This window comes from Lampris incognitus, chromosome 7 (assembly GCF_029633865.1).
Source record: "Lampris incognitus isolate fLamInc1 chromosome 7, fLamInc1.hap2, whole genome shotgun sequence".
Taxonomy (NCBI): Eukaryota; Metazoa; Chordata; class Actinopteri; order Lampriformes; family Lampridae; genus Lampris; species Lampris incognitus.
Window position 1 is genome coordinate 59,857,817 of NC_079217.1, and position 15,309 is coordinate 59,873,125.

General features: G+C 48.9%; 1 protein-coding gene across 1 annotated transcript; it reads right to left on the reverse strand.

Moving 5' to 3' along the window:
* Nucleotides 1-4,160: 4,160 nt before the first annotated feature.
* On the reverse strand, nt 4,161-14,505 carry kctd14 (potassium channel tetramerization domain containing 14). Its single transcript, XM_056283941.1, has 4 exons — nt 14,400-14,505; nt 9,439-9,663; nt 8,438-8,572; nt 4,161-6,139 (listed from the first exon to the last, which is right to left on the reverse strand). The coding sequence occupies exons 1-4, from the start codon at nt 14,451-14,453 to the stop codon at nt 5,828-5,830; spliced, it is 726 nt and encodes a 241-aa protein (XP_056139916.1). The 5' UTR covers nt 14,454-14,505; the 3' UTR covers nt 4,161-5,827.
* Between the last annotated feature and the right edge of the window lie 804 nt (nt 14,506-15,309).

Below are 15,309 nucleotides of genomic sequence, written 5' to 3' on the forward strand. Positions count from 1 at the left end.
CTGTACTTCCCTTTCAGTGTTGGAGTCCATCCCTGGCCACCATACACTCACCGGCCACTTTATTAGGCACACCTGTCCAACTGCTCGTTAACACAAATTTCTAATCAGCCAATCACATGGCAGCAACTCAATGCATTTAGGCATGTAGACATGGTCAAGACGATCTGCTGCAGTTCAAACCGAGCATCAGAATGGGGAAGAAAGGTGATTTAAGTGACTTTGAACGTGGCATGGTTGTTGGTGCCAGACGGGCTGGTCTGAGTATTTCAGAAACTGCTGATCTACTGGAATTTTCACACACAACCATCTCTAGGGTTTACAGAGAATGGTCCGAAAAAGAGAAAATATCCAGTGAGCGGCAGTTCTGTGGGCGAAAATGCCTTGTTGATGCCAGAGGTCAGAGGAGAATGGCCAGACTGGTTCGAGCTGACAGAAAGGCAACAGTAACTCAAATAACCACTCATTACAACCGAGGTATGCAGAAGAGCATCTCTGAATGCACAACACGTCAAACCTTGAGGCAGATGGGCTACAGCAGCAGAAGACAACACCGGGTGCCACTCCTGTCAGCTAAGAACAGGAAACTGAGGCTACAATTCGCACAGGCTCACCAAAATTGGACAATAGAAGATTGGAAAAACGTTGCCTGGTCTGATGAGTCTCGATTTCTGCTGCGACATTCGGATGGTAGGGTCAGAATTTGGCGTCAACAACATGAAAGCATGGATCCATCCTGCCTTGTATCAACGGTTCAGGCTGGTGGTGGTGGTATAATTGTGTGGGGGATATTTTCTTGGCACACTTTGGGCCCCTTAGTACCAACTGAGCATCGTGTCAACGCCACAGCCTACCTGAGTATTGTTGCTGACCATGTCCATCCCTTTATGACCACAGTGTTCCCATCTTCTGATGGCTACTTCCAGCAGGATAACGCGCCATGTCATAAAGCTCGAATCATCTCAGACTGGTTTCTTGAACATGACAATGAGTTCACTGTACTCAAATGGCCTCCACAGTCACCAGATCTCAATCCAATAGAGCACCTTTGGGATGTGGTGGACCGGGAGATTCGCATCATGGATGTGCAGCCGACAAATCTGCAGCAACTGCGTGATGCTGTCATGTCAATATGGACCAAACTCTCTGAGGAATGTTTCCAGTACCTTGTTGAATCTATGCCACGAAGGATTAAGGCAGTTCTGAAGGCAAAAGGGGGTCCAACCCGGTACTAGCAAGGTGTACCTAATAAAGTGGCCAGTGAGTGTATGTACGAACGTGCCAAGCCCTTCATTCTAGATATACCTGGGTGTGTGTGGTGTAGTTGTTTCAAGATGGCTTCCCTTCTCATTAAACTTCATTTCATTCATGACGGTCACACTACACCCTGTGTCAATTTCAAATTTTACTTTCTTCTTATTCACTTCCACGTTTACTTCAAATGGCTTTATTCTCTGTATGGACGTGACTGTTTTCAGGCCAGCTAATGTAAATGCCTCTTCTTCTTGTTCCGAACTATCACTATCCTGCCCCTCACACTCACAGCCTACATTGTGTGATCGATGTGGACGCCATGCGCATCGCTCTGCTCTGTGTGATTTCTCAGTGGGGCGCGGTGCACCTCCTCTCTTTCTGTTTCTACAAGCCTTGGCAATATGCCCAACTTTTCCACAAGAGTGACACTTTGCTTCTTTAAACTTGCACTCCGCTGCACTGTGTTGCTTTCCATGACATCGGTAGCATTCCTTCTCTCTCGTTTTCCAATCTCCTCCCTTACTCTCTTTCCCCTCCGTTTTCATACTGTAACGTGCATGGATAAGAAGACACGCTGGCCGCTCGCTGGCGGATCTGACCTTTTAGTTGAGCGGTTAGCGATGTCTCCTGCGGTGCGGGCGATACGGGTTCGCTTCCCGGCCGCGGCAGTTCCTGTGGTTGTCCCCCGACTTCGCTACAATACTGTGACATGCCAACGGTGGCCTTGCTTGCAGGTCTTGTGCATTTTTACAAGCGGCCTCTGCAGCTACGGCAATCTTGGATGCCCTCTCAAACGTGAGGTCTGTTTCAGATAGTAAACGTCTTTGAATCCGATCATCATGAATACCGCACACTTGACGGTCTCTTAACATTTGTTCCAGTGCAGTTCCAAAGGTACAATCATGAGCTAGTCGTCTCAGCTCTGCTACATATGCACTGACGGTCTCGTTAGGCTGACGGAAACGGGAATCAAAGGTATATCTCTGTACGATCTCACTCGGTTTAGGGTTGAAGTGCTCTCTCATTAGAGTTGTTATCTCGTTGTACGTTTTCGAGCCGGGCTTTGCTGGACTCACCAGGTTTCTTATGAGCTTGTATGTGGCTGGTCCCACCACGCTGATGAGGAGGATGGCTCTCTGCTTCTCTCCGCCATCAATTTCATTTGCTTCTAAAAACTGGTCGAGAATCTCGCAGTACTCTTCCCATGTCTGCTCCTTTGCATCAAATGCCGACAGGGTGCCTATCCTTGCATTCATCTTTACGTTTCTGCTCGTTAATCCTCCGGTCCAATTTAGCCCTAGCTGGTTCTCCGTACTTAGCACGTCTTCCTACCGTCCGCCACCTGAACTCATCCAGTCGCATCCGTCTTCAATCAGGCACTCCCCCCACCCATCCAGTATCCTCGTCGCCAATATGTGATAACGTGTTCTTTATGAAAAGGTGTAGTTTCACCAGATTCGGGTTTACCGATTTTATTCAGTCTCACGGAACAGCGTACAGATGCACATGTTGTCATTTCAGTCATCACTACTTCCTCTCTGTATATCGCAACTCATCAACTTTATAACCCTAGGAGTCAACTGTACCTCCTTAGGGTGTGGGGTGGTACTGCAGGTAAGTATAATACGAACAGGTAGTCAGTATACCACACTTACCTTGTGGTTATCCCTGGCTGTGATTTTGGGGAAGTCATCGACTTTTTTGAGGAGCGCGTTTTCAATCACTCCAGGCCATCCGGTCTCTGCCACACCATCTTGAGACCTGCACTTGCATTGTTAATGTTCTTCACTCTGATTCTCTTAGCTTGCTCAGACGATGATGGTCCAAGCCATTTGCACGGTAAGTCAAGCTCTTCTCTAGCGGAGAGTTTCAAATCATCAGTGGAGCTGAGGAAGGATGTGTTTCAGGCCCAGTAATTCTCAGGATGATCGTCAAACTTCAGTAGGTGTGAACTCACCATCTCCCGTCGCATTAGCTATGTTGCCAGGTCCGTTGCAGCTGTTGAACTGGGTGGGTTTGGACTGGAGAGGTTGATAATCATCACTGGAGTATTTGGTGTTATGGGGAGGCTCTCTGTAACTGTATGATTTCCTCAGGGGATTAACATTGCTGGTTAATTGCATTGGGTTCCAGGTGGCTTCTTTGAATGACTGTTGTGGAACTAACTCGCCAAACTCATAGTGACTGACTTCACTTTGTGTCATATCACCCTGTTTCACACAGCTCCTCGCTGCTCCACCGCTGTCCATGGCTAACATAGCCCCACTGGTGGGTATGAAACTCTTGGTGGCTTTGCATCAGGTGATGGAATGGTGACTGGATTTAATGAGTTATTGGTTTTCAAACTCTGGTGTGACTGGACAGTGGGATGTTGCACTGGAGTGTGAATTGTAGCACCTTCACAGTGATGCTCAACTGGGGCCATATCCGTTTTTCTCGATTGAGTTAGGCCTATCTGCTCATATTCATTCTCAGCAGCTGCTTCCAGCACTTTGGCTTTGGCAGTCGTAGCCGCCTTTTCAAGCTTCAGTTCATGCAAACCTGCTTGTAGTGTAGCTTGTTGTTTTAGCATATCTGCCTCTTTTTTAGCAAATGACAGTTCGGCTCGAGCAGCTTCTGCTTTTGCCCGTGCTCTCAACGCCATAGAGCTTGCTACAGAAAGTTTGCTAACTCGTGAGCAGCTGGATATTTGTGATCTGGTCCCCAAAAGTTCATCAAGGTCAACTTCTTCATTATGCTTTGTCATAATGACAGATTGCTGATGTTTCTACTTACAGGTCTGAGGATTGCTGGCCGTTGGAAGATGTGCCTTTTTACTGTTCTGCCCCTGCTAACATTTAGTGCCCAGCCTGATAGCTCGGCAGACAGGTAACAGTTTCCCAAGAAAGACTCAGATTGAGGAGTTCCGTTTAAAGCCTTTACTCAAGAAAATCTGTAAAACTAAACATACAGATAAAATACATGTCAATTATATGTTATCTCAGAACAGACTGATACATCCACTATTTGTACACACAACCATGTAAGATGAAACAACTGCATACAAACTGATGCGTTTAGCTTCAGGCTAACTTACACTATAACTTCCATCGACAAGCTAGCGGGTAACTTCGGGCTAACTTACGCTGCAATTCCCATTGACATGCTAGCGGTTAGCATATGGCTACGAATTGGCTACAGAACGGACTTTCTCTTATTATTGCTGATTTTCATAAACATTTACGAGAGGACTGAACGTAAAAACACTTAGAGCCAAACGTTTTATGGCCAGACAATGAGAGACAAAAGAGAGGACAATACCGTGTCTGTTGTACATATTGTGACTTCCGCGCGGGCTACGGCAATTGTACAGGCACAATTCAAAAGGCGAATGCAAAATGGCAATCAGCCCCAAACACCGCCACAGCGCTCCTGCAGCCACACAACACAACGTATTAAATGTCCCATTACCACTTCATACAGTACTACTATGATATGGATGCTATGTATTAAATGTCGTATTACCACTTCATACAGTACTACTATGATATGGATACTATGTAGTAAATGTCCTATTACCACTTCATACAGTACTACTATGATATGGATACTATATATTAAATGTCCTATTACCACTTCATACAGTACTACTATGATATGGATGCTATGTATTAAATGTCCCATTAACTTCATACAGTACTACTATGATATGGATACTATGTATTAAATGTCCCATTAACTTCATACAGTACTACTATGACATGGATACTATGTATTAAATGTCCTATTACAACTTCATACAGTACTACTATGACATGGATACTATATATTAAATGTCCTATTACCACTTCATACAGTACTACTATGACATGGATACTATGTATTAAATGTCCTATTACCACTTCATATAGTACTGGTATGGATACTATGCAGTGCTCTATGATAGTTGGTAACATAAGTGCTGCTGAGTGAGTTAATGTAAAAGTAGAACAGCAAGTTTTCTGCTTAATGTTAGAACAGTTTTGATATTAATGTTTTGTTTTGTTTTTGTTTTTTGTTGTTTTAACAAAGACAGAAGCGATAACAGAACTGGAGTGACCCCATCCCTTGTGGGCACGACGAGATGAACGACGCCATGTTTACCAATACACGAGCGACCTCGTGTGTCTGCAGTTCGCTCGCACATGAAGACTAAAATAATCCACACACATGTGTATGTCTGAATGTGCAGTGTGCTGTAGAACAATAGGATTTGACACAATACATTATCATGGTAATATTCAGCATTTTAAAGGCATTTCGTTTTAAATACCCATCATTTGATTTTAAACAGAAAGGCAGGCAGTCTCTCTCTCTCTCTCTCTCTCACTACAAATCTCCACCAATACTTCCTGCAACAGTCTTATGAGCCAGTATTGATAATTAAAGGTAAAGCTACACATGAAGAGACACAGAAAGAAACAAAGAGGTGTTAGGCATTATGTTAGCAAATTATGACTAAGCTCCCCAGAGGGGCCACAAATGGTGGCTGACCTTTTCCCCTAACGCCGAAAGTGTGACATGTGTAAAAGAGTAACACACTACCAAGATGGTGGGCTCACCACCAGGTGAAAGTGATTTTATAGAAGCAGTCATAGCTCTTGGACAGGAAGCCTTTGTCCCTGCTGTGCGGTTGGATGGTGACGCGGTAGCCCTGTCTCTCGATGTCCATCCGGATGCAGTCCAACAGGTCTGCGACGCTGGGCGCCGCCTTCCAGGGCCCGAATGTCACCACCGACTCCTTGTCAGCCTCCAGGCTGTTGATGGCGTTGTCGTAGAAAGCCAGATCCTCCTCCGTTCGCAGCACGCAGATCAGAATGGTGGAGTGGCGGGCCGCGATGGCCTCCGCACGGGCGATGCGAATCAGCACCTGAAGGCGACGAGAGGGCGAAACGAGCATTTATGGACCTGCGGAAAGGATGGCTAAAACCCTGCACACCCACTGGAGGATGAGCAGAGCATTTTCAGATTCAGAGATTACTGCAGAATAGTGAACGGGGAGTATCAGGGATCAGGAACCCTTGATTTGTTGTTTCCCCCACCAATGCAACACAAAGACAACAACATATATCCAAGAACTACAGCAACTACATCAACACACATATCCAAACTAACACATATATCCAAACTAAACAACAACAACAACAAAATCACTGTCCGAGAGAACGAGCGCCAGCCAGGATGACTGTGGGGACTGTCGGTCTGCATGGGCTAGCAGTTAGCTTAGCCTACCCTGCTTCCGCATCCTATTAGACCGCCCTCAGTGTTACCTCCTCGGGCACAGCTCCGGGCAGGGGCCGTGGTCCCTGGGAACACAGGATGCAGCTGAACCAAGCTCCCTCAGCCGATCCAGCACCAGCTCCCCCAGCCAGACACCCTCGACACACCTCCCCGCACTCCTAAAACACCAAAGCCAACGCCGGAAGAGGCCGCAGCCAGACCACCCTCCGTGTTATCGGAACTGCCGGTCTGCATGGGCTAGCAGTTAGCTTAGCCTACCCTGCTTCCGCATCCTATTAGACCGCCCTCAGTGTTACCTCCTCGGGCACAGCTCCGGGCAGGGGCCGTGGTCCCTGGGAACACAGGATGCAGCTGAACCAAGCTCCCTCAGCCAATCCAACGCCAGCTCCCCCAGCCAGACACCCTCGACACACCTCCCCGCACTCCTAAAACACCAAAGCCAACGCCGGAAGAGGCCGCAGCCAGACCACCCTCCGTGTTATCGGAACTGCCGGTCTGCATGGGCTAGCTGTTAGCTTAGCCTGCCCTGCTTCCGCGTCCTATTAGACCGCCCTCAGTGTTACCTCCTCAGGCACAGCTCCGGGGCCGTGGTCCCTGGGAACACAGGATGCAGCTGAACCAAGCTCCCTCAGCCGATCCAGCGCCAGCTCCCCCAGCCAGACACCCTCGACACACCTCCTCATTAACATAATGACATTATTCATGACTCGCCACTAATTGGCTGGCAGTATTATTAACCCCGCCCCTGCTCTGACAGAAACAAGGGCTGCCCAACCAGAGGCTACCTTTTTCTCAGCATGGGCAGCTTTATGCGAAATGTCGATTGGTTTTTCCTGGTGTGACATCACTCCAAGGGACAATTCTGATTGGCTGGTTCAAATGGCGATATTTGATCACATTAAAAAGCTGCTGAAACATGAAAACGGTGACGGCAAAGTCCACCCTAAGACCAGTCTAGTTTTCCATAACACCCCCCTTTTAAATCATCCGTCAATCTAGTCTCAGTTGTTATAGTAGTTTATACAATACTGAATGTAGTACACAACACTGGGAGAATCTGACTAGAGGAGGCGCTAGTGCAGCGACCAGGACACGTACCCACATCCGGCTTCCCACCTGCAGACACAGCCTAATCTATGGGGACGCTAACACGGGGATTCGAACCGCCGATCCCCGTGTTGATAAGCAACGTAATAGACCACTACACTACCCAGACACCCCTTTAAATGTTTTCTTAAACTTTGCTAAACACCTGGATGGAGACATGGGCAGCGTCTTACCAACTCGGCTTCGACCTTGAATGATCATCCCTCTCCAACCTTTCCCAGACAGCATCCGGATGTGGGCCACTTCAGGCAGTGATGCGGCACTAATGGCCATCTTCTGGCCCTGACAAACTGGATGTGAGCCGGAAGTGGCCCACATGTATAATAGCAAATATGGCCCAAATATGCCAAATCACATGTGGGCCTTTTTTGGCAAAGATGCGGTGCTCTGGGCAACATGTGATCTGGATGTGACCCTGAAGTGGCCCGTGTGGTAAATGGTGAATATGGCCCAAATATCACAAAACAAATATGGCCACCTTTGGCAAATATATGGCACATGTGGCATCGCTATGGCTTGGTTCTGGCCCAGATCTGGCAAACAGGAGCGGACCGCCCAGGTGCCGTCATTCCACGTGGTATGTGGTGCCGGATGAAAGTGTCGCTGTGGGACGGGTCCGGACCACAGCTATTTTGCTACCTGGGTTGCAGTCTCACCATCCGTCATGAGGCTTTAAAACATCGCTTCACCTCCACTCCTCTCCGCCTCGTCTCCTCTCCCTCAACATCCCCCTCTTGTCCAGTTTGTTTAACCGGACATGGCATGCCTGGCTGTCATGACATCACCAGCTGCTCGGGGACGGGGACGGGCGGTGACCCACCTCGGTGCTCTCTTGGTAGTGAGGTATTCTGGACAGGAACTGCTGTCTTCCCACCAACTCCCCAAACAACTGAGGGTTCTCCTCCAACCGTTTCACCAGCGGTTTGACGTCGTAGTGGACCGCCTCGCGGTGAACCTGCACACACACACACACACACACACACACACACACACACACACACACACACACGGCCAATTGTCTATAGGGACGCCCGACCAAGTCGGAGGTAATACGGGGATTCGAACCGGCGATCCCCGTGTTGATAGGGAACAGAATAGACCGCCACGCTACCCGGATGCCCCAATATAGAAGTTTTGTGATAATTCTTTGAAAGTTAACAGTCGATATAGTGTAGTATTGTGGCGAATTAGGGGGGCAGCCCGGGAACCGCCACAGCTGGGACGCGAACCTGTATTTGCCGCTCCGCAAGCGACAACGTTAACCAGTCGACTAAAGGGTCCGACCCGTTAGTCAAGGACCAACGTGTCTACTTATCCACGCACGTTACAGTATAGTATAGTAACACAGAGATTTGAGTGCATCTCCAAGAGGACTGAGAATAAACAAGAGTTGCATTTTGTGATATTTGTTTTTGTGTTCTCCTTGTTTATCAATGCTATTTAAAAATTTTGTAACAAATTCGAGGGGCAACCACAGGAACTGCCGCAGCCGGGACGCGAACCCGTTTCTTCGGCACCGCGGGAGACCTCGCTAACCGCTCGACTAAACGGCCCGACCCGTTAGCCAAGGGCTACCGAGCATATTCATCCGTGACCGTTACAATATTTTCGTTTTCTAACGGGAAACAAGAATTAAGGTTTAATCCCAGAAGGACTCTTCATCACAACCCATGCATGCATTACATTCTCTATCTTTCTACCTAAGTGCAGGTGTGACTCGTTTTTTCTGGATCTGGGACGAAGGCAGGGCCCGGGGCCCACTTTGGGTCCCCATCCATGTTCCCTCAGAGTATCATGAGTATGCATGACAGTCACACAAACCTCCAGAATGTTCTCGGTGGGCAGGCGATCCGTGCGCAGGAACTCCAAGATGGCTCCAAAGTGTTTGCCGTCGCGGTCGATGAAGTATCGTCCCTCCGGATCGGTGCGTAACTTGGGCTGCCCGCTGAACATGTCGGCCAGCTTGGAGTCCGGATGTTTCCTCAGCGTGTTCAGGGAGGTGCAGAACAGACGGCCTCCGATGTTGAGCTGCACCACCGGTGACTGCTGAGGACGAAAACCTATTCATTTATTTAGCTGTTATCTGTTTCCTTGTTTGTTTGGTTATTTTCAAATCAGACTTTGCAGTAAAGGCAACATAAAGGGGGGGGGGGACTGCAAAAGCTGCAAGTAAGCCATACACAGAGGTGTCCAAAAGCGAAAGATAATTCAAAACAAGTAAAAAGGTTTCAGTACGACAGAAAACCTGCAGGCTCGTGGGATGCACTGATTTAAATCTTAAACGCAAGGTCATTTTTATTCTATTATTACAATTTCTACAAGACATTAAAAGGTGCTAGGTGTGATATAGGCAGTGGTGGATCTAGAGATTTTTTCCTGGGGTGGCAACAGGGGTGGCAAGACTGTGTCCCAGAGGTGGCAGCTGCCACCCTTTGCCACCCTGTAGATCCGCGCCTGGTGAGGGGGAGGGGGATTCTAAATCGGCGACTTCTGTTTGAGATGAGTTTGGTGCGGGTCTCATTGACCTTCACCATGCATGTACATAAAATATACTTTAAAAACATATTATCTGATTTATAAATGGGGTGGCAACAGGGGTGGCAAGACTGTCCCAGAGGTGGCAGCTGCCACCCCTTGCCACCCTGTAGATCCGCCCCTGGATATAGGTAACTTTGGAGAGGTGAGCAATTTTCACATAACCCCCCCCCCCCAAAAAAAACCCAGTCCCCCAAAAATTCGGCTTCCTCCCTCCCTCCTGTCATAGCTGTCATATTGCTGATAGTCTGTGCACGTGAACGTTATTTCAGTGAATCACTTAGTTGCACCAACAGGGTTGTTGTGAGTTGCAACAACAGGGTTGTTGTGACTTAGTTGCACCAACAGGGTTGTTGTGAGTTGCACCAACAGGGTTGTTGTGACTCAGTTGCACCAACAGGGTTGTTGTGACTTAGTTGCACCAACAGGGTTGTTGTGACGCACCTTTGTGCGTATTTGTTAAGTATTTATTAGGATGAATGCCATTTATGCACCTCTGCTAGAGCCACAGTAAAGCAACCCTTCACATTTTCACACCGGAAACGCCACTTCAGTCTCATTTCATAAACACCGCGGGGTTTTACCATCAAACAAGATCAAAGCGGCGTCCGGGTTGCGTAGTGGTCTATTCCGTTGCCTACCAACACGGAGATCGCCGGTTTGAATCCCCGTGTTACCTCTGGCTTGGTCGGGCGTCCCTACAGACACAATTGGCCGTGTCTGCGGGTGGGAAGCCGGATGTGGGTATGTGTCTTGGTCGCTGCACTAACGCCTCCTCTGGTCGGTCGGGGCGGCTGTTCGGGGAGGAGGGGGAACTGGGGGGAATAGCATGATCCTCCCACGCGCTACGTCCCACTGGTGAAACTCCTCACTGTCAGGTGAAAAGAAGTGGCTGGTGACTCAACATGTATCGGAGGAGACATGTGGTAGTCTGCAGCCTCCTCGGATCGTCAGAAGGGATGGAGCAACGACCAGGACGGCTCGAAAGAGTGGGGTAATAGCTTGGGTGCGTAAGATGGCGTCGTTCGACTTCCGACGTACGAGTACTTGCACAAGAACTTCCGGTCTGGTTTGTTGAGAGAAGAGATGGCTTTGTTTTACACTCGCTGTTTGCAGGACCTCCCTGCATTGTTTGCATGGTGGGCGGTGGAGAGACTGAACAGGTGAGTTAATTTGGCAGGGGCAATTAAATGAAATGATACAAATCAGACACCTGGTGTAAAACCGAATGTCCTCATTGGAACCTGCGAATCGCCTCGGGCTGAATTTGGGCCTGGAGCTGGACAGTCTCTAGTTGTTTCTGGGGCATTTCTATTTGTTTCCTCATTGACTCATTTTGGGCCAGGGAGTCATCCAAAGGGGCAGGATTAGGAGCCACGCAACAGTCATGCTCTCGCAGGCAGCTGCTGACATCCATCTCATTATCAGAGGAGTCCAAAGCTGGCAGAGGGGCGACAGCAGGATGCTCCCGCACACCTAGCCTGGGTGCGGGTTTGGAGTACTCATTCCACGCAAAGAGTGTGGGGACAGCTCCTTTCTTGAGCCTCCTTAACACACCTGTAGCTGGCACAATGAAATCCCCCGGTTCAAAATGCCCACTACACAGTGTTGTACTCTTGGTGACGGTAAATGCATCCCTCCGAAACTTCGCTAGCCACTTAGCTCTTTCCTCACAGTTACTAGGGAATGAATGGAAAGATGTCGGACGGATAAATTAGCAGCTAACTAATGGTTCAGTAGGACGTAAGCATCCGGATATACCGGAAGTTCTTATGCAAACAGACACACCCGGGAAGTTCCGCAGCGCGACATTAATGCACCGAGCCTATTGTGTCTGTAGGGGCACCTGACCAAGCCGGAGGTAACACGGGGATTCGAACCGGAGATCCCCGTGTTGGTAGGCAACGGTATAGACCCCTACGCTACCTGGACGCCTATGAGGACGTTATTTTCAGGAAACATACCAGTAAAGACCCTTGGAGTCTACCTGAATAACAGTTAAAGTCGTCTGAAGCGTCCTGTCGTCCCAAAACGACCTCAAGTCAGGTTTGTATGCGATCGCGCAACCGCCCACGTGCGTAGTTATCCGTTAATCCGAGGCTGATTAGTTCATGGAGTTAACGTGGACGGACGGACGGACGCCACAGAGGACTTCTGGGGTCTTGCTGGAGAACTGCTGACACTGTCCCTGTAATCATCAAGAGTATCCATGTTCAAGTCTATCAGAGAAACAACCTCTAATGCAAAGAGACCAGTGGCACCTGGTCAGTCCTCTACACCTGCCGACGTGTGCACCGCATGCTGAACACGCGTTACCTCATCACGTAGGGAGCACCACCAACCAGTTTTCTTGAGCTGGGTGCAGCCACGTGTTAACCCAGCAGGCCTCTGCAGGTCAGCTCGCTATGAGCTGTAAAGTCAATATGAGCTAATCTTATGTAACTGTACTCTCATTACACCTGAACAGGGCCAGGCCAAAACCTGGTATGGTCAGTGGTGGAAAGTGTGGCCAGTTTGTTACACGGATAGTCAGTGGTGGCGTCTGTAACGTGGCCTCCTGGATATTAAATGTTCGTCTGCAATTTTCTGAAGTGGTCCCAGAAATATTTGTTGATGACGTGTACTGAAGTAGCATATCACATGACATGGTTAAGCTACATTCAGGTTATAAAAAAAAGAAAAGGTTATAAATGCAGTTGCACGAACAGTACTTTCCGCTCATCTTGGGATGTTTGATTTGAAAGTTTTCTTTCAAATCAAACATCCCAATCTCCGTTCCAACCCTCACCTATGGCCATGAGCTTTGGGTTGGGACCGAGAGGGTGAAATCGCGGATACAAGCGGCTGAAATGGGTTTCCTCCGGAGGGACATCCGGAGGGACATCCGGAGGAAGGACGGAGGGACATCCGGAGGGAGGACGGAGGGAGGACGGAGGGACATCCGGAGGGACATCCGGAGGGACATCCGGAGGGACATCCGGAGGGACATCCGGAGGGACATCCGGAGGGAGGACGGAGGGAGGACGGAGGGACATCCGGAGGAAGGACGAAGGGACATCCGGAGGGAGGACGGAGGGAGGGACATCCGGAGGGACATCCGGAGGGACATCCGGAGGGACATCCGGAGGGAGGACGGAGGGACATCCGGAGGAAGGACGGAGGGACATCCGGAGGGACATCCGGAGGGACATCCGGAGGGACAGGACATCCGGAGGGACATCCGGAGGGAGGACGGAGGGAGGACGGAGGGACATCCGGAGGGAGGACGGAGTGGAGCCGCTGCTCCCTCGCGCTTCAGCATAGCAGCTCCCTCACGCCTCCGGGCGCACGCGCTTCCCGTGGCCTCGCGGTCTCATCAGTCACGTTGACATCGATCAATCAATCGTTTGCGCGCATCACTTCTGCTGCTCTCCCCGCTGCGTTTGCGTTTGACAGGCCATTCCCTCTTTCCCAGGACAGGGTCTCTAGTCAGTCCCCCAGCGAGGAGCCCGGAGGTGGACCCTCACAAATATGCGGTAGTTGATGACTCTTTTGTAGAAAAGCATAAATAAATGTCCATGTTAAAAGGTATAATCCGTAACTGAAATGTGAACAAAAATATTGCCACAAGAGTGGGAAACGGCTGTCACTCCCGGATTGATTGACAGGTGTCTTAACACAATGACTCGCACTAAACCAACATCGAAATCCGAGTTTCTCGTGTTGCCCGAAGCTGTGAAAGGCTTCATTAGGGATCCGCGGAGTCAAACTCAGCCATGTATTCAATCAACCACCAGTTCAAACTCAAATTCCGCCATTATGCGCGTGAACGCAGCTCGGTTTTATGAGGTCAAATACATCCCAAATTGGACCTCCGGTGTAATGCCCAATTAAGAAAGGGTTGGTACGCGGAAGCTGGGAGGGGGGAGGGGAGGGGAGGGGGGGTAACATCTGGAGCGGGAAATGGCTGTTTGCGGACAAGCCGTCCAAAGCTCTTCCACCTGTAAAACCGGTTCGCGTCGAAGATTAAATACGACAGGTCCTCAAAAACAAGTCCCTGGTCCACGTTTTACACAACCACGCGGGTGACGAGAGGAAAACCTGGACGCTTAATACACACACACACACACACACACACACACACACACACACACACCTGCTGTGTTCATGTTCACACATAAAGACCAGCGGCTGGCCGCTAAACCAGGTCCGTCGCGTACTGAACAAGTCTTTAACGAGTGCCACGTCCACGGGAGAGCTCCTCTTACCAGTACGGCTGTGGAAGACTGCTTCCCGCAGGACTTGTAGTCCGGCAGACTCATGTTACTTTCTTGCTTCTGGGAGCAGTCGGCGCGCAGGACTGGACAGCGCAGGTGGGCGCCAGGGGCGTGGCCTAATGCGGAAGTGACGCCTCCGGAGAGACGCAGGGGGCGCCTTCGCTGTAAAAATGGTGTCTGTTTTCCATAATAGCAATAAACTTAAAGAATGCTATACACTCAGCTCGGGGATTGTTTGAGCAAAGTGTCACATTCACAAGCCAGAAGCCGGCCCTTCTAAACCTTTATTTATAGTATTTGGAAATGAAACCAGACAGTACATTAAAACCATAACTCTAACAATAAGAGAGCTGCAAAAACTGTCTGTTTGTGTTCTTTGTTCAGTGTTTTCACTGAAAACCTCGTCCTGGCTCTGGTGTATGTCTGTACTAATAACGTCTTTGTTTGTATGTGAATTTTATTGTCAATAAAGATCTCAAAAACAAACATTGAAACTAAAAAAAAACGACATGCTGGGCGGGAGAGTGTTTTCCTTGTTGTTGTTGTTTTAATTCAACATGTACATCACGTTTTCAATGAAATTTGGGAAACCATTGCCATTCAGTTAAGAAAAAAAGTACAAAATTAAATCAAATACAAGCGGGTGTTACGAGTGAAGATCTAACGGTCGGTTAGTGTAGAATAAAATGAAACTACCAAATGAAAAGGTATGGTACAAAATACTCAGATATTAAAAGAAGATACTGATATTGGGGTTATTTTCCTTCAGTCTTTGCTTTATTGACTTCAGCTGCAGTGAGGGAAACGGCTTTTTAGACCATCAAGAGGAAGGAAGAGGGGGACCCTTTCACTGGTTACAATCCAGGGGGCGTGGTCTAGTGGGCGGGGTCTAGTGGGCGGG

Bases quoted from the DNA above. Each gene is read 5' to 3' on its own strand.
- kctd14 (XM_056283941.1), bottom strand. From the start codon at position 14,453: ATGAGTCTGCCGGACTACAAGTCCTGCGGGAAGCAGTCTTCCACAGCC. The intron at 9,664-14,399 runs GTAAGAGGAGCT...TTTCGTCCTCAG, and splicing joins AGTCTTCCACAGCCGTACTG to CAGTCACCGGTGGTGCAGCT. The intron at 6,140-8,437 runs GTGGGTCACCGC...CGTCGCCTTCAG, and splicing joins ACTACCAAGAGAGCACCGAG to GTGCTGATTCGCATCGCCCG.